This window comes from Artibeus jamaicensis, unplaced genomic scaffold (genome assembly GCF_021234435.1).
Source record: "Artibeus jamaicensis isolate MK-2021 breed Jamaican fruit bat unplaced genomic scaffold, CSHL_Jam_final contig_76, whole genome shotgun sequence".
Lineage (NCBI taxonomy): Eukaryota > Metazoa > Chordata > Mammalia > Chiroptera > Phyllostomidae > Artibeus > Artibeus jamaicensis.
In genome coordinates, this window is record NW_026521954.1 from 18,714,690 (window position 1) to 18,736,876 (window position 22,187).

The window sequence follows — 22,187 nt, forward strand, 5'->3', positions numbered from 1 at the left end:
TTTTTTAAAAAGTAGGGTAGCAGCCCTGGCTGGTGTAGCTCAGTGGATTGAGCACAGGCCTGCGAACCAAAAGATCACGGTTTGATTCCGTCAGGGTACATGCCTGGGTGAATAGGAGGAAATAGTGAATAGGAGGATTAAATACATGAGGTTCATCCATATCACTAGCTCTGAACCATCAGCTGAAGTCATAGAAAAGGCAATGGGATTAAAAAAAACAAAGCTGAAAAATGGATGAACTTAAACAGTTGCCTGAAAACTTGCAGTTTTTCAGCTCATGTTCACCCAAGACTTTGCTTGCAGCTTCATTTTTTAACGTGAGGGGGTCTCTTCATACTATGATCAAACTCACTTGTAACAACAAATTTTATATGTGTGTTCTAAAAATTCTGCTGAAGATTTGGTATCAAGTATTTGTGAATCATAAACTCTTCACTCTGTGGTGTTAACATTTCTTTAACCTTTTCATTGTCTACTTCATTAAATCTAGCTTCCTTTTAGCAAGTTGTAATACTTATTGCTTTATAGTCAACATTTCTTTTTTTTTTTAATTCTCACCCTAGGATATAATTAGTGATTTATTAGAGAGGGAGAAACATCGATTGTTTGCTTCCCATACGTGCCCCCACCAGGGATCGAACCTGCAACCTAGGTATGTGCCCTTACCGGAGATTAAACAAATAACCTTTTGGTGTAGGGGATGATGCTGCAACCAACTCAGCCACCGGGCCAGGGCTACAGTCAGCATTTCCTTCAACTCCTAGAAGTTAACAAAAGTATTCTAGGTTCTTTCATACTCTGATCATTGTTTGTTGTGATACTTTCTCCCAAGCCTGAGTGACTTAGAGTATCTTGTTATAAAAGTGGTTTTGTGAATCCTACATCTAGAAGTGTGAAATGTGTAAGCACATCATAGCAGATATTTCACGCTGAGTGTGAAAAATAATGTATATCATGTGGGTATATCTGTCTAATCTTCTACTTGGTCAGAATACACCCCAAAAGGGCGATGAGATAGGAAATAAATGAATTTACTTCATTTTAATAGCTTAGTTTCTACATTGCTCCTGTGTTTTAAAGCAGCTCTGCAGTGCTTCTATGTTTAAAAGAAAGAAGGTGAAGGGATTACACAAAGAACATATACGCATGACCCAGGAACATGAACAATGGTGTGGGGATTAACTGCATGAATGGGTGAGTTGAGGGGAGGGGGCAAAATTGGAATAACTGTAATAGCATAAGCAATAAAATATTTTAAATGAAAAAATACATTTTTGTATGATGTGAAAAAAATAAATAAAAGATATGTTTTATAATAAATAATAATGTGTGAGGTTATAGACCTTAACTAATACATATACTACATATATAATATAAAATGTGCAGTGATTTTTACCTTTACCAGTTTTAAACAGTACTGTTTTAAAGTATTGATTTTAACAAAGAATATCTTAATTTTTATATTTACATTTTCTTACACACATTTATTTGTTTTTTGAATCAAGTTTTGATCAAAGACATAAAACAAAAACTAGAAGACAGTTTTCAACATGTGGTTAATAATTGCCACTCAGTTTATGAAAAATCACCCATTTTAGGTATAAAGTGATAAAAATGGAATCTTTAAAAAATGCATGTTCATGCACACTACATATTCATGTGTGTGTGGTAGAATAACATATCTCAGCTCTCTAACAAGGACACCATAGAGCAGTATGGGCCAAGAGTTTTGCCAGGATAGGCCAAGCAGTTACAAAAGAGCCTACTTTAAAGATGGCTCTAAAGATGGCGCAAAAGCAGTTTCCGAATTAGTATTCACCTTCTCAGTTGCAATATTTTCGGGTGTGTTATCTCACACAATATTATCTCAAGACATCAAAATTGTTAAAATTTTGATGTCTTGAGATAGTGTTTCTAGAATGGTTTTGTTTTGTTTTTTATGAAAACTGATATTTACACATTCATTTAGTTCCCCTACCACAAATAATGGTTTGGTTTTTATTTATTTTATTTTATTATTTTCTCTCTCTCTTTTTTTTATTGTTGGTCAAGTACAATTGTCTCCATTTTCCTCCCACCATTCCCACCTCCCACCCTTGATTCTACTCCTCTTTGGCTTTGTCCATGTGTCCTTTATACATGTTCCTTGATGACCCTTCCCCCTTCTCCTCCACCTCCCCCATTATGCCCTCCCACCTCCCATCTGCTTACTGTCAGTTTGTTCTTTATTTCAATGTCTCTGGTTATATTTTGCTTGCTTGTGTTTGTTTTGTTGATTAGGTTCCAGTTAAGGGTGAGATCATATGGTATTTGTCCCTTACCACCTGGCTTATTTCACTTAGTATAATGCTCTCAAATTCCATCCATGCTCTCACAAAGGGTAGGAGCTCCTTCTTTCTTTCTGCTGTGTAGTATTCCATTGTGTAAATGTACCATAGTTTTTTGATGCACTCATATACTGATGGGCACTTAGGTTGCTTCCAGCACTTGGCTATTGTAAATTGTGCTGTTATGAACATTGGGGTACATAGGTTATTTTGAATTGGTGTTTCAGGGTTCTTAGGGTATAATCCCAGCAGTGGAATTGCCAGGTCATAAGGCCGTTCCGTTTTTAGTTTTCTGAGGAAATTCCATACTGTTTTCCACAGTGGCTGCACCAGTCTGCACTCCTACCAGTAGTGCACTAGGGTTCCCTTTTCTCCACATCCTCTCCAATACTTGTTTGTTGATATGTTTATGATGGCCATTCTGACCGGTGTGAAGTGGTATCTCATTGTGGTTTTAATTTGCATCTCTCTGATGACTAGTGATACTGAGTATCTTTTCATGTCTCTGGGCCCTCTGTATGTCCTTGGAGAAGTGTCTGTTCAAGTCTCTGTAGTGTGGCCTATTGTAGAAAATTGCACTGGTAATTTAGGTAATCGCCAGGGTAGGGCAACGGTGTGAAAACCAGGTTGAAGGAGTCTCCAATAGGGAGTCACCACTCTGTGGTTCTGTGTGGGGGAGGGCTAAGAAGGGAGACAGTGGCCACTGCCCGTCCTCTGGAGTTTTGTCCAGGAAGAAGCTGTCCCCCAGCACTCACCCTGATGCCAGACACTTCAGATTCTCCCTGTATGGCCCTGGTGCCCTTCCAGCTGCTGCCCTGGTGCTGAAGCCCAAAGGGATGAATCTGTGTAAGACCTGAGACCACTGTGGGCCCTTTAAGAGCAGTCTCCTGAGAATCCCATAGTTTCTTCCATCTCCCCAACCCATACAGGTTTTTACAGTCAGAAGTTACAGGGACTTAAAACATCCTGGCACTGGAACCCTGGGCTGGATGATCTGGTATGGGGCTGGGATCCCTGGTTCCTGAGGTGTTCCTCCTAATTTTTATCCACTGCACGTAGCTGTTTGAGCACCCGTTCTGCTTCTTTGCAACTCTGCCCGTCTCCTTGTGTCTGCCTCTTACCCATCCGGAAGACCGTGACTTCTTTATTCTTTGGTTATTGGTCTTCCACACAGCTCTATTTTCTGATGATTCTAGGTAATATTTGTTTTGTAGTCTAGTTGTATTTTTGCTGTGCTTTTGTGAGGAGGCGATCTATGCCTCCATCTTGACTGGAAGTCTCTCCAGTCTTATAAAATACAGCTGTCCCTCTTTACTTGAACTCTTATTGTCTGAACTCAGGAACTGAATAAATTCAAATAAGTTTACAAATATATTTTTAGCTACTGAAAACTCAGGAATCATTTAGATCCAGATACTGTAATATCCCTTGAGACTGAACTTGCTCTTTAAATTATGTGAATTTTAAGAACCAACTAAATTTGAATAAGGATCGATACTTGCACTACTGTTTTTGTAAGACCGAATGGTCTGGTAGAGTATATACCATCTGGGACACAGGAAGCAGGTATTCTAAGCCCTGCTATTATCTCTGACTTGATTTTTCTGGATTTTTGTTTCTTTTTCTGTAAAATCACATGATTGGATTGGATTCTGGCGCTGAGCCTCATAGATCTTGAAGTCTAGTGGTCCTGAAAGCTGCTAAAAGTCTAGAAGCTCTTTTGACATTTCAAAAATCCAGAAAAAGTCTTATGTTTACTTATAGTAAAACTGTAAACCACACAAGAAATATCTTTATATTTAGTTCAAATTACTGTTTCTTCACAAAATTTGTGAGACAAAACAACTTACCTCTTACTGGCATGTCTTTGAATAAAGTTTAATAGGGACTTAAATTATGCCTTTGCAATCATATTGTCTAATAAGTTGTATTTCCCAAGGCATAAGTGACCGTAGTTTATGCTTACAAATTAAGATTAATACTTTTTTTCTGGACAAATCAGAAATCCATCAGTGCTCATGTTTTTGTATTATCTCATAATACAAAGTAGACTTTCCAGGGATTTACTTTCTATATTGGTTTTCAATTATACACCTAGACTTCATTTTATTCCATTTCTTTTGTTTCACAACTACAGTTAAACTCTGTTCTAAAAATGTATTGATTAATTTGTTTGGAACTGTGAGTAGTATTTTTCTTGGAAATAAATGTTGAATAGTAATTAGAGTGTAGAAGTCTATAATGGTAATTAAAAAGTGGTATACTTGTTTATATGACTATATCAGCCAATGCTTCTATTGTCTGTCATTTGTTTTCTGAGAATTGAAGTCTTAATTTGGAAAAATAAGGATACCATTTTATTCTTCTCTCCAGATTTGATTCTCCAGTTTCTTCTCTCCAGTTCTTTGATTCCCTTCTTTCTTCTACCCCTTCTATACCCACCAAAGTAGCAATATATAGCATTTGTGTGTTATTGCTGGGTAAAGTACGTAAAACCAGGGTACTGTATAAGAAGATTACTTTAAAAGGATATAAAGTAAGAACGTGAGGGAAGAGATTATTTTTTATAAGTCATAGCTACCTCATTTCTTCTCTATGAAGCTGCATATTTGGTATGTCATTTTGAATGTCACTGGGTAGAGAAGCAATTTTTGCTTAATAAGTATTAATATTTTTCCCCTCTGCTTTTTAGATAGACAAAATACTTTTTTCTGTCTCAGTTCGAGGATGAAATTAGTTTTAAAATGCCTTAATGCCACCTTTACTGAATGCTTGTAGCCTATGGAGAAAAGAAATTTACTAATGAGATATTTGCTCACTAGTAGTCAAGAAGTGTCAAATAGATGTGCTGTGTAGTTGTCAAAATGTGGGTTGGCATTTGGTTTTTAAATAGGTTAATATAGCACCTTTTTAATTTATCCATAATGTAGAATCAGTCACTCTTGCCGCATAATTTTTCAGATCTACTTTTCCTAAATTTCCATGATTATTTACCTACTTATGGAATGATATAATTTGCATCTAAATTAGGCTGTCTATAACACATCTTTTTTTCACAAGCGTCAATTACCTTATTTATTAATGAGTAAATACAATCTCAAAGCATGTAGTGACATCAGAACTAAGCATTATGAATAGTTCAGTGCCATGTTGTAATTATTTTTCTAAAGGATCTCTGGTGCCATCTACTGAATAATTTTTAAAGGAAGAAAAGCATATGAAATCACTAAATTTTTTACTTAATCCAGCTTTTTAAATTAGTTGAGTTTATTTTTTTAGAGCACTTTTAGGTTTACAGAAAAATTGAGTGACTCAGTTGTCTCTATTATTAACCTTTCATTTGTGTGTTACATTTTCTACAGTTGATGAATCACTGTTGATACATTATTATTAACTTACAACACAGAGTGAACCTACAAGTACAACATATTCTGTGTGTTGTACAATTATGTGAGTTTTGAAAATGTACGATTTCATGAATCCACATCACAGTGTCATACACAATAGTTTCACTGCCCTGAAAACTGTATTCTACCTATTCATCCTCCCACCCCTTGCCACCAGCCCGTGTCAAACACTGTTTTTAATGTCTCCATACTGTTTTGCTTTTTTCCAGAAAATTATGTAGTTGATATCTTAACAATGCATAGCCTTTTCAGATTCACTTCTTTCACTTAGCAATATGCGTTTAAGGTTCCTCTTTGAGAGAGAGAGAGAGAGAGAGAGAGAGAGAGTGTGTGTGTGTGTGGCCTGATAGCTCATATCTTTTTATTGCTGAGTAATATTCCATATTATGCATATACCACAGTTTGTTTTACCCATTCACCTATTAAAGGACATCTTGGTTTCCAATTATAGCAGTTATAAATATTTACAAGTTTATGTATGAATACAAGTCTTCAACTCATTAGGGTAAATACCTAACAAGGTAATTTCCTGAATCCTAAGGCAAGACTGTTGAGTTTTGTAAGAAACTGTCATATTATCTTCTAGTGTGACCATACCATTTTGTGTTGCCATTAGCAACGAATGACAGTTCTTACTGTTCCACATCCTTGTTAGCATTTGTTACTCTATTTTGGATTTTAGCCATTCTTTTTTCTTATGGTTAATTTTTTAAATTATATTTTATTCATTATGTTATTACAGTTGTCCCAATTTTCCCCTTTTGCCACCTTCCATACAGCAACCCCACTCCCTCAGGCAGTCTACCCACTATTGTTCATGTCCGTGGGTCCCGTGTATAAGTTCTTTGTCTGCTCCATTTCCTATACTGTACTTTATAGCCCCATGGCCGATGTGGAACTGCCTATTTGTACTTCTTAATCACCTCATCTCTTCACCCATTCCCCCACACCCCATCTGGCAATCATGAAAATGCTCTCTACATCCATGATTCTCTCTCTGTTCTTTTTGTTTGCTTAGTTTGTTTTTTAGATTCAGTTGTTGATAGCTGTGAATTTATTGCCATTTTAATGTTCATAGTTTTGATCTTCTTGTCCTTAAATAAGTACCTTAAAACTAAAGGATGATGAACTCCTTTAGTTTTTTTCTTGTCTGGGAAGTTCTTTATCTGCCCTTCAATTCTAAATGATAGCTTTGCTGAGTAGAGCAGTCTTGGATGTAGTGCCCTGCTTCTCACGACTTTCAATATTTCTTGCCAATCCCTTCTAGCCTACAAAGTTTCTTTTGAGAAATTAGCCGACAGTCTTATGGGAGCTCCCCTGTAGGTAACTAACTTCTTTTCTCTTGCTGCTTTTAAGATTTCTCTCTTTATTTTTAACCTTTGGCATTTCAATTATGATGTATCTTGGTGTGGTCCTCTTTGCATCCATCTTACTTGGGAGTCTCTGTGCTTCCTGGAGTTGCATGTCTATTTCCTTCAGCAAATTAGGAAAAGTTTCTTTCATTATTTTTTCAAATAGATTTCCAATTTCTTACTCTTTCTTTTCTCCTTCTGGCATCCCATGATGCAAATGTTGGACCTTTTGAAGTTGTCCCAGGGGCTGCTTATACTATCCTCATTTTTTTGAGGGGGGGATTCTTTTTTTCTTCTTGTTCTGATTGATTTTCTTTTCTTCCTTATATTCCAAGTCATTGATTTGATTTTCAGCTTCATCCACTCTACTGTTGTTTCCCTGTAAATTGTTATTTATTTCAATTAGTGTATCCTTTGTTTCTGACTGGATCATTTTTCTATGCTGTTGAGGTTCTCACTACATTCCTTGAGCATCCTTATAACCAGTGTTTTGAACTTCACATCTGATAGATTGCTTGTTTACATTTTGTTTAGTTCTTTTTCTGGAGTTTTGATCTGTTCTTTCATTCGGGTCATGCTTCTTTGTCTCCTTGTTTGGGCAGCCTCTTCCATTTGTTTCTGTGTATTAGGTAGAGCTCCTTTGACTCCCTGTCTTGGTAGTGTGGACTAGTGTAGTAGGTGTCCTGTAGGGTCCAGTGGCACAGACTCCCTTATCACAAAGCTGGGTACTCAAGATGCAGCCCTTCATGTGGGCTGATTACACCCTCCTCTTGTAGTTAAGCCTTGGTTGCTGTTGGCAGATCAATGGGAGGGATTTATCCAGGCCAGTCAGCTGCAAGGATGGACTGTGACCACTTACCACTAATCTCTTGTCTCCATGGAGGATTAGCTGTCCAGGGATAGGGTTGTGGTGGTCTGATGTGGTCTGTAGCTATACACTGGGTACACTGCCCCTGAGGTTTCTTAGGTGGTGCAGGCCAAGGTCAGCCCACACCTGTGGTCTGCCCAGGGCCACCCAGCCTGAGCTATAAAGGAATCTGAGATGGTTGCTACTTGTGCTGGGGTTGGAGATTCCCAGGTAAAGCCAACCTGTGAATCTAGGCTGGCTGCTGCTGGTGCTGGGCCTTGGGCCACTTAGCAAGAGGTAGGAGGGTTGGAGGCTTACTGAGGACAACTGTTGCTTGTTTGATAAGATTTTAGAAGTTGTGAAGTATGAGCCATGATCTGCCATTCATAGGGGAAAGTCTCTGTTAACAGCTTGGCTAGACCCCTAAGTTGGGTAGAAGGGAGTCTTCAGGATATCTCCAGAGCAGGGGAAAAAGTGTTAGCGAGGCTGCTGGAGTCTCAGATACGGCACCCTCCTGCCAGCTTTTTGGCTCTGTGTAGGGAGCATTCAGAAAAGGGACAGTGGTATCTGCCTGCCTCTCTGACAGGAGAAAGCTGTCCCCCAGCTCCTGCCTTGATGCCAGACACTTCAGCCCCTCCCAGTATGCCGCTGATGCCTTTTAGACTGATACTCTGGTCTTAGAGTTAGGAGGGAGTGAATCTGTGGGTGGATTCTTTTAAGGCAAACTGCTTGGGATTCCAGAAGGTGCTCCTACCTGCTGGTTTTTGCAGCCAGAAGTTATGGGGCCTTTTCTGCCTGGCACTGGAACCCTGCGCTGAGGGCCTGGTGCGGGGCTGGGACTCCTTGCTCCTGAAACACCCCTTCTGAATTTTTATCCACACTTGAGTTTGGGGACCAGCCTGCTCTACTCTCTGCCCATCCTGCCAGTCTGTATGGATGTGGTTTCTTTAATTCTGTAGCTGTCAGACTTCTACTCAGCTCCATTTCTGATGGTTCTCAGTGATGGTTGATCTGTATTTTAGTTGTAATTTTGATGTGGTTGTACAAGGAAGTGAGCCACGTTTACCTATTTTTTATCATTCTAATAGGTATTTAGTGGTATCTCATTATTGTTTTAATTTCAGTTCCTTGATGACTTATATTGAGCATCTTTTTGTATGCTTATTTGCTATCTATGTATCTTCTTAGGTGAGATATCTGTTCAGATCTTTTGCATATTTTTCAACCCGTTTGCATTGGGTTATTGATTTTCTCATTGTTGGGTTTTAAGAGTTTTTGTTGTTGTTGTTGTTGTTTATTCAAGACATAAGACCCCTTTGTAAGGTTATGCAAATTTTTTTCTCTAAGATTTTCTTTTTCCTGGTTTTCTTTTCATTCTCTTAATAGAGACTTTCACAGACCAGATATTTTAAAGTTTTAATATAGTCTGTGTTACCAGTTTTTTTTTATGCCTCAGTTTTGTTGTTTTCTAAAACATCATTGTCAGACCCAAGGTCACCATGATTTTCTCTTATACTGTTATTTAATGGTTTTGTAGTTGTGTTTGTACCTTTAGGTATATGACATATTTTGAGTTAATTTTTGTGAAAGATGTTTTATCATACTAATAAAATATACTTTTTCAAAGTATATAATTCAGCCCTGGCTGGTATAGCTCAATGAATTGAGTGCAGTCCATAAACCAGAGGGTCACTAGTTTGATTCCTGGTCAGGACACATGCCTGGGTTGCAGGCCAGGTCCCTAGTGTGGGCCACGTGAAAGTCAACTATACATTGATGTTTCTCTACCTCTCTTTCTCCTTCCCTTTCCCTCTCTCTAAAAATAAATAAATAAAATCTTTCAAAAAAGCATATAATTCAGTGGTTTTTAGTATACTCAGTCACAAGTTTTGCAACCATTACCACAATCTGATTCTAGAACATCTTCATCACCCTAATAAAGTCATTAATAGATTAGCACTCACTCTCTCATTTTTCTTCTACCCTCCTCCCAGCTCTGGCAACCACTAATCTACTTCCTGTGTCTATAGATTCGCCTGGTTTAGACACTTCATGTAAATTAGGCAATGTGCAGCTTTTATATACCGTAGTGTTTTTTAGGTTTATCCTTGTTGCATGCATTAGTTTTTCCTTCCGTTTGATGATTGAAATTAAAATGTTCTTTCTTGATGTCAAAGGACATCTCATTGCAGTTTTGATTTGCATTTCCCTAATGACTAATGATGTTAAGCATTGTGTCATGTGCTTATTGGCCATTAGTAGTATGTTCTTTGGAGATGTCTATTCAGATAATTTGCAATATCTTAATCATTGTACGTTTGTCTTTTCATTGTTATATTGTAACAATTCTTTTTATATTCTAGACACTAGATCCTATTAGACATGAGATTTATAAATCCTCCCATTGTTTGGACTGTCTTTGCACTGCTTCCTAGTATCCTTTCAAGCATAGAATTTTTAAATTTTGATCAAGTCCAGTACACCTAATTTTTCTTTTCTTTTTTGTGCTTTAAGTGTCAAATCTGAAGAATCATTGCCTTAATGCACAGTTACGAAAATATATGTCTATGCTTTCTTCTGGGATGTTTATCATTTCAGCCTACTCTATTTAATAGGTATTTGGTTCACATTAAGGTGATTATTGTAAAGGGTCTGAGGTAGAGGTCCTGCTACTTACTGGCCTCATAGAATGCATTGGGAAGTATTTCTTCGAGTTTGTGAAAAACTGGTGTTAATTCTTCTTTAAATGTCCGTTAGTATTCACCAGGAAATTTCTCTGTCCCTAGGCTTTTCTTTGTGACAAGTTTTTAGTTAGTGATTCAATCTCTTTACTTGTTATAGGTTTATTCAGATTTTTTTATTACTTCTTGACTCAGTTTGGTAATTTCTGTCTTTCTAGGAATTTGGGTATTTTATCTAGGAGATCTAATTAATTGATGTCTATTTTTTGTGGTATTTCCTGAGTATCCTTTGTGTTTTTTTAATGTTAATGTTGATATCTTTTCCTTCATTCCTGATTTTAGCAATTTAAATCTTGTCTAGTTTTTAATCTTTTCAAAGAACTAACTTTTGGTTTCATTGAGCTTGTCTGTTGTTTTTCCATTCTCTATTTTTCCTGCTCTTGCCTTTTATTTATTTATGCTTGATTTGAGTTTAATGTTTAATTTATTTTCTCGTAAGTTGGTAGGTCAGGTAATTGGGTCATTGATTTGAATTTTTTTAAACTATATGTATTTGCATCTGTAAATTGTCACTGTTTTACCTGCATCTCATACATTTGGTATGTTGTGTTTTCCTATTCTTTCAACTTTAGTGTATTCTAAAAACTTTTGTGACCCCATCTGTTACCTATTACATATTTAGGATTTTTTTTCACATTTGTTAATTTTCCAAATTAACTGACATTTTTTTCATTTCTTTGATGTTGGAAAACATACTTTTTACTTTTTTAATCTTTTTAAATTAATTGAGACTTGTGTTATGTCTTGGAGAATTTTCATGTGCACTTGACCAGAACATATATTCTGTTGTTTGGGGGTAGAGTGTTCTGTATATGTCCGTTAGGTGTAGTGGTTTATGGCTTCTACTTGTTTGGTTTTTCGTCTCATTTTTAAATCCATTATTAAAAGTGGTCTATTAAGTCTCCAACTATTACTATTAAATATATTTCTTTAATTCTGTTAGTTTTTTTCTTTATGTTTTGGATTGAACATTTATTATTATAAAATGACCTCTGTTTTGAATGATAACTTTGTCTGATATTAATATAACCACCCAAGCTTTCTTTTTCTTAGTATTTACACAGTATGTCTTTTTCCTCCTTTTCTTTTAACATAATTGTGTCTTTGAATTTAAACTGTTTGATAGCATATAATTAGATTATTCTTATAATCCCGGTTGCCACTCTCTGCCTTTCATTTACATTTAATGTAACTGCTGATAAGGTAGGGTTTTCATCTGTCATTTACTATTTGTTTTCAATATGTTTTTGTTTTCTCTGTGTCTCCATTATTATCTTCTTTTGTGTTAAATAGAAATTTTCTAGTCTACCATTTTAATTATTTTGTTGTTACTTTTACTGTACTTTCTGTTTTTACTGTTTTTCTGTTACTTTCTTAGTGGTTTCCCTGGGTATTATAATTAACATCGTAAACAACAATCTAGTTCTGCTTCATACCTCCAGTACTACTTTCAGTAGTGTACAAAAACCATGATTCTATATGTGTTAAAACAATCTCTCCTTTATGCTACATTGCCTTTTGTATTACATCTTAGATATTGTTTGTCTACCAAGACAGACTGATAATTATTGCTTGGTGCAGTTATCTTCTAAATTAGATAAAAAGGAAACATTACAAACTAAAAATACATTCATAATTTACAAACAAATACATTTATACTGTACTTTACCTATGTAGTTACTGTACTGGTGTTTATTATTTTTTGTGTGTGGATTTACTTTACTCTCCGGTGTTCTTTCATTAGATCAGGTCTGCTAGCAAAAAAAAAAAATTTGTTTATCTGAGAATGTATGAATTTCTTCTTTTTTGTAAAGGATAGTTGTGCCAAATATTGAATTCTTGGTTGACAGTCTTTTTCTTTCAATTCCTTGAATATGTCATCGCACTGACCTCTGGCCTTCATGCATTCTGATGTGATATTGACTGTTAATCTTCTTGAGGGACCTTGTTTGTGATGAGTTGATTTTTTTCTTCTTTTCCAGATTGACTTTTTCTTTCTGGTTTTTGATGGAGTTATTATAATGCATCAGTATGTCTAGATGCAACGCAGTGTGACTTGTTTTTCATTTATTCTGTTTGGAGTTTGCTGGGCTTCTTGGATATGTTGATAAATGTTTTTCATAAAATTTGGGCCCTGGCTGGCTGGTGGATTGAGTGCGGGATTGCAAAGCAAAGGATCACTGTTCTGTTTCCAGTCAGGGCACATGCCTGGGTTACAGGCCACTTCCCAGCAGGGGATGCACGAGAGGCAACCATACATTGATATTTCTCTCCCTCTCTCCTTCCCTTCCCCTGTAAAGATAAATAAATAAAATGTTTTTTTAAAATTTGGGTCATTATTAGCCATCATTTTTTCTAACATTTGTGCCTCTTCCCTCTCCTTCTGGGACTACCATTTTTGTATGTTGTACACGCGATGATGTCCCACAGGTCTCTGAGGCTCTGTTCAATATTTTTTCTTTTTCAAAAGAGAATGTAGCTGTTTTCTTTCTTTTTTTTGTTTCTTCCTTCCGCCTTCCTTCTCTCCCTCCTTTCCTGCCTTTTCTACCTAGCTTCCTCCCTCCTTTCCCCCCATCATCCCTTTCTGTCCTCTCTTTCTTCTTCCCTTTCTCGGCTGAGACTGGGTAAAGTCCCTTGGCCTATTTTCAAAGTTACTGATTCTTTTTTTAACCAGCTGAAATCTGCCGTTGTATCCATCTAGTGAATTTTAATTAGTGTACTTTTCCAACTTGACAATTTAATGTGTTTTTTAACTTATATTCATTTATATTTTTATTTAATGAGATAGTCTTCTCATTCCTTTTCATGCTTTTCTTTATTCCTTTATACATGGTTTACTTTACTTTTTTAACTTTACCATGACTTTATTTTTTATTTTCAAATATATAATCTTTATTATGTTTTTTCCATTACCATTTAGTCCCTTTATACCCCCTACCCCACATCAGTTACCACCTTGTTGTCCATGAGTCCTTTTTTCTTTTGAATATTTAAAATGGCTTATTTAAACTTTCTGTCTAGTAAGTCCAGTACCTCAGTTTCCTCAAATACGTTTTCTATTGATGTCTTTCTTCCCATGTATGGGCCATGTTCTGTTGTTTCTTTGTATTTCTCATAATGTTTCATTTAAAAACTGGATATTTTAATAATGCAGTGTGACAGCTATGGAAATCATATTATCTCCCGGCTCAGAATTTGTTGCTCTATATTATTATTGTTTGTTTAGTGACTTTTCTGAACTAGTTTTATGAAGTCACTCATATTTCTTAGTTTAGTTGTCAATAATTTAACATATCTTTGAATTTCTAGAACCATAAGATTCTTGGTCTTTGCCTAGGAGCTGTGTCTGTGTTGAGGAAGGCTACCTCAAAAATGGAACGGGAGGATGGGAATAGGGCAGTTTGAAATATTATGTGTAGTTGTTGTTTTTACAGAGATTAACCAGTGTCCGTTCTTTCTTTCTTTCTTTCTTTCTTTCTTTCTTTCTTTCTTTCTTTCTTTCTTTCTTTCTTTCTTTCTTTCTTCCTTCCTTCCTTCCTTCCTTCCTTCCTTCCTTCCTTCCTTCCTTCCTTCCTTCCTTCCTTCCTTTCTTTCTTTCTTTCTTTCTTTCTTTCTTCTTTCAGACTTTATTTATTCATTTTTAGAGAGTGGGAAGGGAGGGGGAAAGAGGAGAGAAACATTAATCAGTTGCCTCTTTCTCATGCCCCAGCAGGGGACTGGGCCCACCAGGCAACCACATGCAGAAATCGAACCGACTGCCTTTTTTGCTTTGTGGCCTGACGCCAGACCAAGTGAGCTACACTAGTCAGGGCTAACCAGTGTTCTTAAACAGACACTTTCATGAAAGATGTTTGTTACTTCCAGAGTTCTTTGTTTAGTGGAATGAAATTCCTCCCACAAAAAACTTTAAAATGAAAATGAAAAACTCACACACAAGGCTCACAACATTATTAAGAAAGTCAAATTCCAAGAAAACCCATCAGCTTTCTGAAGCATGTTTTCCTGGTTTGGTCTTTGCTCAACCTTTCTTAAGTTTAGCCTCATTTGCTATCTGTATTGACTGAAAAATTTCAAAACAGTCAGGACCTGTTTCTTTTTATTCAATCATCATTCCTTTAGCCCAGCTCTCTTTTCTTGCCTTCTACTATAATCAGCAAGAAGGAACCCAAAGGCCTCTCAACACTTTGTTTAGACAGTTCCCCAGACAGATTACCCAGTTCATTAGGCACATGTTTTACTTTCCAAGTTACTGCAGACAAGTGTTGTCTTTCTGCTACTACATGATAAGTATATTCTTTCCTTCATTTCCCAGTAACATTTACCTCATTTTAAATACTCTCCCCAAAGGCCAATGTCTAGTTTTAAAGCCACGCCTATACATTTTAGGTTTTAATCACAGTAGCATCCCACTAATATGTACCAGAATCTGTATTATTTATCTATTACTCTCTAACGAGTTATTTAAAATATAGCAGTTTAAAATAACAAATATTTATTATCTCACATTTTCTCCCAGTTTTCTACTTGGCAGCAGTAAAGGGGCCAGGTGGGGTTCCAGTCAAACATCTGGGATTTGATTGATCTGGAGTATCCTCCATTTTCACTTACTTGGCTGTTCATAGTAGACTATAGCTCATCTCCATATGTGGCTAACCATAGGGCTTCTCACAGTATGGCTTCCTCCAGAGCAAGTAATGAGAGAGTGAGGGAGGAAAGAGGAGAGAAAGGGAAAGAAGAGAGATGCTAGGATGGAGTATGGGTAGGTGCAGGGAGAAAGCAGTGAACAGCAACATTCAACAGTATCCACCATAGAAACCACATACACTTGTAATCTAATATCAGAAGTGAAGTACACTTCTGCAGTATCCTGTTAATCACACATAGCACCCCTGATACAACATGGAAGAGACTATATACAACACTATTAAACCAGAAGATACAAATCATTGAGGACCATCTTGATACAGGCTACCACAAAGAGCATGTTAAACTTTTTAAGTACCTAGTTAAATTTGGAAAATAAAAAGCTAGGGCAAAAATAAGTTTCTTCTGTTGTCTTAAGGGCAGTAGACAGACACCATTTCCATGTAGCAACATTCTGTCTTCTAGCTAAGTATTTATTATTTGTCTTACCTTTGAAAAACACTTGAGTTTATAATCCCTAGCATAAGTCTTTGATTTACTCATTTGTTTTTATAATTATGACAGCTTGTACTTATAATTTAGAAAACTCATTAGCAGCAGAACAAATTGATGTCTCTCTCTGTCTCAAAATAAAAATCAATAAATAAAAGAACCAAAAAAGAAAACTCATCAGATGATTAGCAGCTGAGCATTTTTGTCTGTCTCTTCCTCTTATTTATTCGTTTATTCATTCATTCATTCATTTATTAGTTTAGTTTTGCCAAATTCTTTGGTCTTACACATAGACTTATTTTCTAATATAAAGAGACAAAAACTGTGAGTAAGTGAATAGAAGAGAGTAGCGCTATCCTGTTTTAAACTTAGCTCTAAACTCAACCCTAAAGTATAGCCCTAATAATATGTTATGAGTCTGATTATGTTTTTATTCTTTTCAGAAAATTCAGTTATTTTGAAATTATAAGATGGCATTAGTCAATAAATTGCAGGACAGTTAACCAAAATATCTAGAGGTACATTCAGTATCTCCTCATAGTATATAATGTGAAGCAAAATTAGGTTTGGAAAAAAGGTGGAGAAGAAACCTTAAAAGATTGTTAGAGGTAATGATTAGGAAGTGGTATAAACTGGGAATCCTTATGTTCAGTATGGAAATTTCATGTTTTGGTAAATCACTTTAGTTAGGTTACATGTGCCAATATTACTTATTATTTATTTTAAACCAAAAAATATCCAATGGGCTTAGATATCGTGCCCTTTCTATATCCCCCTTAATATTTTTACTTATTTGACATCTTGTGATTTAAATAAAATATAATTGCTCAGTTTGCATCTTTTTGTTTCTCTTATTATTCTCACTCTAACTTAAAAGCTAATATTTATCACTGCAAGCCCCATTACGATTTTTCAAGGTTCTGTTTTCCCATTTTTATGAACAGAGAAACTAAAAGATGAAGGAGGTATGTAACTAGCCTATGTTCATAAATATGACTAAGTTTCCAACCAATAAGCTAAAGTTTATTTTTTTCCCAGTAGCCCAAAACCAGTAGTGCCTCTCGTTCCTACAGGTTCAGAGAATAAATGTAAAAGCTAAAACACTACTTTTTTCAATAGATTTTCAGTCCCTTTCCTCAGACATTCCTTCAGAATTTAAAAAGTATTTGAAAAGAGGCAATGTAACGGAGATGTCTATTATGGACCACCACCAACAGTTTCAAAACAGCATGCTGTGATCAAATATATTGATATTTCTGCAGGGACCATGAATAGATTCATGTTATCTTAGGTTACATTTTGCTAACAAGTATGGGGGGTGGTCATATTGAAGGTATTTATGCCTCTTCTCACCTCCAAATAGTATGTTTTTAAACCTTCTTGCATTTTAGAATTGGGAATCTATAACAATAAATGCTAGTTCAAAGACTTGCCCTCATATATCTTAGACAAATTCTCCAGCTAATACTGAGCCCCCTAACTAAAGAAACTTGACCCTTCAGTCTCAGATGCCCCAGATCAGTAGACCTATTCACATAACACTGATCTGCCTGGGTAAGTGTTAAAGCACTTACGGAGCAAAGAACTAGCATCTCAAGAAGGAAGACCACTTGAAGAAGTATGAAGCCTAGGCCTAACCAAGTATGCTTAGTCATCCTTTCCAATTTTCCAGCTGTTCAACTCAGAAGGAGCAGAGTAAATAAAAGCATTGGGTTGAGACCAGAAGTGTATGTGAAAAGCTACCACCAACCCCTTTCCCAATAGCACAATTTTTTATTACCATTATATAACTCTTTATAACTAGTCTGTCCTTATTCCACAAGTCTCACTGTAAAATCATTCGATTGTTTTGACCTCTTGTACACGTTTCAAGTAGAATCACTGCTGACCTCATTATAGTTGTAGCCGATCAGCATGTTTGGAGATCAAGGATTAAGAGCTTTAATAATGGTATTGTCATTTGTATAGGAGAATCTTAGTAGACACTTGCCAAAACCTTTAAGAGTGAAATGTCATAATTCTACAATTTACTTTTAGTGGATCTGCAAACCAAAAAAAAAGTTAAAAGAAAGCAAATGTGGTAAAATACTAACAATTCTTGAATCTTGGTTGAGGTTGTCTGTGTGATTATATTCATTTCTGATTGAAATTTCTCAATATAAAAAGGTGAGGAAATAAAAAATCCTTAATGATGACATCCAAGCTGTATATGAAATACACATTTGACAGAATTGAAGAATTTAATGGTAATTAACAGTTATGAGAGTTTAGATGTTTTCTTTAATACATAATGTACTTGTATATATTAAGTAAAAATTGCTTAATAACATATATACACAATTTATGTTCTCATACTGAGTTTTAATATCTAGTAGAATACATTTGAATCAAAAATATTAAGACAGAACTGAACTATATCAAATTCCTTATCTGTATTTTAGTTTGTGATCAAAATGTTTATTTTTAATAAGTGATTAAATATGCCAAGGTTTGAGGTTGATATATTATCATAATACTAATTAAATGTACAATGTTTCTATTCCTATGTCTTTAAACCATTGGTAATTATGTAGTGATGCTAAAAAAAACTTCTGAACTCATTAATTTGTAATAAAAACAAGGTAAGTTTAAATATTAGTATTTTATATTTCATTTTTAATGCTTATTGTATTTATTTCTTCTCTAGATCTTCCTCAGAACTGTGATCCTAACATTCCCCTAGTTGCTCAGGAATTAATGAAAAAGATGATACGTCAGTTCGCAATTGAGTATATTTCAAAAAGTGGTAAAATTCAAGAAAACAGAAATGGTTCAATTGGACCAAGTCTAATATATAAAAGTATCCAAATGAATCAAGCAGAAAACTCCCTTCAGGAAGAGCAGGAAGGCCCCTTAGACCTCACTGTGAGTCGAATGCAAGAACAAAATACTCAGCAAGGTAAGACGTTTGTGTGTGTAATATTTAATTTTGTTTTAATATTCTTAAATGTATGTAACCTTATATTTATAGAGAAATTCGATAAGTACTATTACTTGTAATTAGCCTCTGTGATACAGACTACAGAGAAGGGCTAAATTAGAGCTTTTATATTGCAGTTGACTTTTATTTATGAAAAAATAAATTTGACTTGCTCTCAGTTTCTTTTCACAATAAAGTGTATGGTGAGAGAATCCTAACATGCAACTGAAATGCAAAATATACTTGCAAAGAGAATGCAGACCCCAGCCTGTGGGGTCCATGTGCTGTGGATGCAACAAACAAATTCACAAGGACTGCAGAAGTCCTGTAGAGAAAAAGGGGATGGCAGGGCCCCTGCCTGGACAGTCTTTTATTGCTTTTCTGGGTACAGTACATCTAGGATGATCCTCATTTACTATTCACAGGTTCACTGTAGGTGATTGATTACCTTTTACAGATAATGAAAGAAAGGATGTTGCTAATTACATCAAAGAAGAAGATATTTGCAAATGCAAAGGGAAAAGTGGTTGAACTGGTTACACTGGTCCTAGGGAGGTTTAGCACAGACTTTAGGAAGTTACTTCAAAGATATGAAGTAAACATTTGCTTCCTCAATCCAGGGTGAGGGAGCTTTAGCAAAAGCAAGCCTCTTAGCAGCCTAGGTACAATGAAGGCCTGATTCCCCACAGGAAAACCTGTCTCCACAGACAGGGCCGTGGGCCCTGTATGCCAACCTGGCTCCCCATTGGTTTTCCTAATCAGGGGCTGGGCTACATTCCTCATGCCACACAGAACAGTCTCCTATAGTTCAGTTTTTTTACACTTAGATGAAAAATAAAAAGAAATAGATGATTATCTTCCATTGTTAATGTAAGGGAAAAAGAAAAGTTAATACAAGTGATAAATATAATGTAATCATGTGGTTAACTATATAGAGATTCATTTTTCATAAGAGTCTGAATGACGAGGGCTATGTAGGATTTACCTAATAGTTAATTGAAGGAAGAGCCATAATTTACAGAGTGAAGGAAAGACCTTTTAAGTGTTTGTGGAGGATAACAAATAAGTGTTTGACTTGAGAAGATAGAACAAGTAGCTTTTGTTAACACAAGGTTGGGTTGTTATTGTCAGTTCTTGAAGCCAGAAAAATATCAGCATTAAGTTTGATATCAGAAGGCAGCATTGTGGTGTTTGGGGCTCTAAAGAAAAGTACACAAGTCATTGTTTAAAGAAAATGGTCTTTTTAATGTGTAAGACAGATTAAATTTAAGAGGGAGCTGAAATATAGAACTATTTTTTAAATTTATATGAATGTATGTGATATGAAATACTAGATTATATGACAGAAAATTTCAAGGATGACTATAATATAAGGCTTAAGTAAAAATATATCAATACAAAGTTTGGAAATTAGAAAGCATAAGATTTTTGAAAATTTTTTTTGTGTTTTGCTTTTCCAAGTTTCATGCCTTCTTATATCTCTTCTCCTTTGTGGAAGACAGTTTAGTGTTCTAAAGAGACTAAACATAGGCTTTGATATCTGAAAGACTTGTGGTTGAAATCCCACCTCTACTCCGTAAGTTACTTAAACAAGTAACTTTACCTATTGGAACTTTAATTTCCCTGTTGTTATTTGGCAATAGTAGTAGCAGACTCATTGGAAATGAGTGTGAAAAGTTAAACATAAAGGAACCAACTCATAAAAGATACCCAAACACTAGTCTCTCCATCCTTTCTACCTCTGTTCCTTATCACCATAGAAGGGAAGCCTTAGAAGTAGCATCGTAGTGATCTGTGCATTTTTGTATGACTATTAAACTGAAGCAGAACTGAACTTTATCTGAATGGCCCAATGAATAGAACTAGGATTACAAGCCAGAAGTTGGGTAGAAACAAACCTTGGGTCCATATAAGAAAGAATATTTCTAAGCATCAGACCATCCTTAAAGTTTAAACAGGCAATGATTCCCTGGTTGCCTTATCATTACCTAGAGGTATCCAAAAGTATTAGATAGATATCCAAAAGCACAGTAATAGGATAGATGAAATTTTAAAAGTTAAATTCCAGTTTTGATATTCTCTGATTCTGTGAATTTAAATGGAAGGCAGCCCTGGCTGTTGTAGCTCAGTGGATTGAGCACGGGCCTACGAACCAAAAGATCGTGGTTTGATTCCCTGTCAGGGCACATGCCTGGGTTGTAGGCCAGTTCCCAGCAGGGGATGCACCAGAAGCAACCATACATGATATTTCTCTCCTTCTCTCCTTCCCTTCCCTTCTAAAGGTAAATAAATTTCAAAAAAAATAAAATTTAAATGGTAAGGCAGACCCAAGTATATGTAGAAAACAAGTAATATAAATTATTTACATTACTGTGATGTCCCTGGGAAAGTACACCAATATGTATGTGAACATCCCGAGGTTGAAAAGAGTAGTGATAGTGGATATAAATCTGTACTTTAGTCTTCTTGATGATTTTAATTGGGGACTGACTTTTTATTATATATGATTTCAGTGTTCTTCAGGATAGGAATCATGTAGTCTAGTGTGACTTGTGATGTAGAGAGCAAAGAGAGACTGATAATAGATAAGGCGGGAAATAAGTAGGTAGGGACCAGATTATGAGAAAGCCCTGAAGGATATAGTAAGGATTTTGACTTTCCTTAGAGGCACAGAAAGCTGCTAGATTGCTTTAAGCATTGTGTAATAAAATCAGATTTTTGTAATAAACCATACTTATGTGAGATATAGGTTGATAGGGTCTAACTCTGCCTACTTTGCATACCAAATTATTTAAATAAAAAATAAGCACATCAAAATACCCTTTGATGCATTTGTTTGTTCACATATGTGTGTTGGCATATTTATACACACTGGTACCTTATACATACATACTTTGACACAAATTAAATTTTTTAAGGTTGAAATAAAGATGTTACAAGCAACTTTAAATGTCTTGCTAATTATGATCACTGTCAGTATCTTATTGCACAATATAGACTTAGTGAGAGTATCATTAGTAATGATAGAAGGTATAAATCGTATTTACAACGGTTTTCTTAAGAAATTTTTTAAATTTGGACTAATAGGCCTATAATATAATCAATAAAGTGCTCCTGCTACTAGAAGCAGTGTTAGTTTTGCCTTCCTTTGTAGCTACCGCTTACGTCTTTCATATTATTCTCACTCTATAATTTTTAACAGTATTCAAGTCCATTTTGTGTTACTTTATTTAAATAGATGACATAACCTGTAAATCCAATAGATAATCTAATAACAAATAATATGAATAATTTATGGATAGTCTAACCTATAAATCTATAATATTATCAACCCCAAATAGTTTCATAGGTTACTTTATATAACCTTAAAGTTAAACAGATAATTCCTGTGAATTACAGACTATTTTAAAGAATAGAA

At 35.5% G+C, this 22,187-nt stretch overlaps 1 protein-coding gene across 13 annotated transcripts in view; it reads left to right on the plus strand.

The window, feature by feature from the left end:
* The window catches only part of LCORL (ligand dependent nuclear receptor corepressor like), a 112,940-nt gene that overhangs the window by 55,229 nt on the left and 35,524 nt on the right, over window positions 1-22,187 (plus strand). For all 13 annotated transcript variants that reach the window (XM_053672477.1, XM_053672486.1, XM_053672489.1 and 10 more), the window contains one exon: window positions 18,497-18,748. In XM_053672477.1, the coding sequence (XP_053528452.1) occupies window positions 18,497-18,748 (252 nt within the window). The remainder of the gene's footprint in view (window positions 1-18,496; window positions 18,749-22,187) is intronic.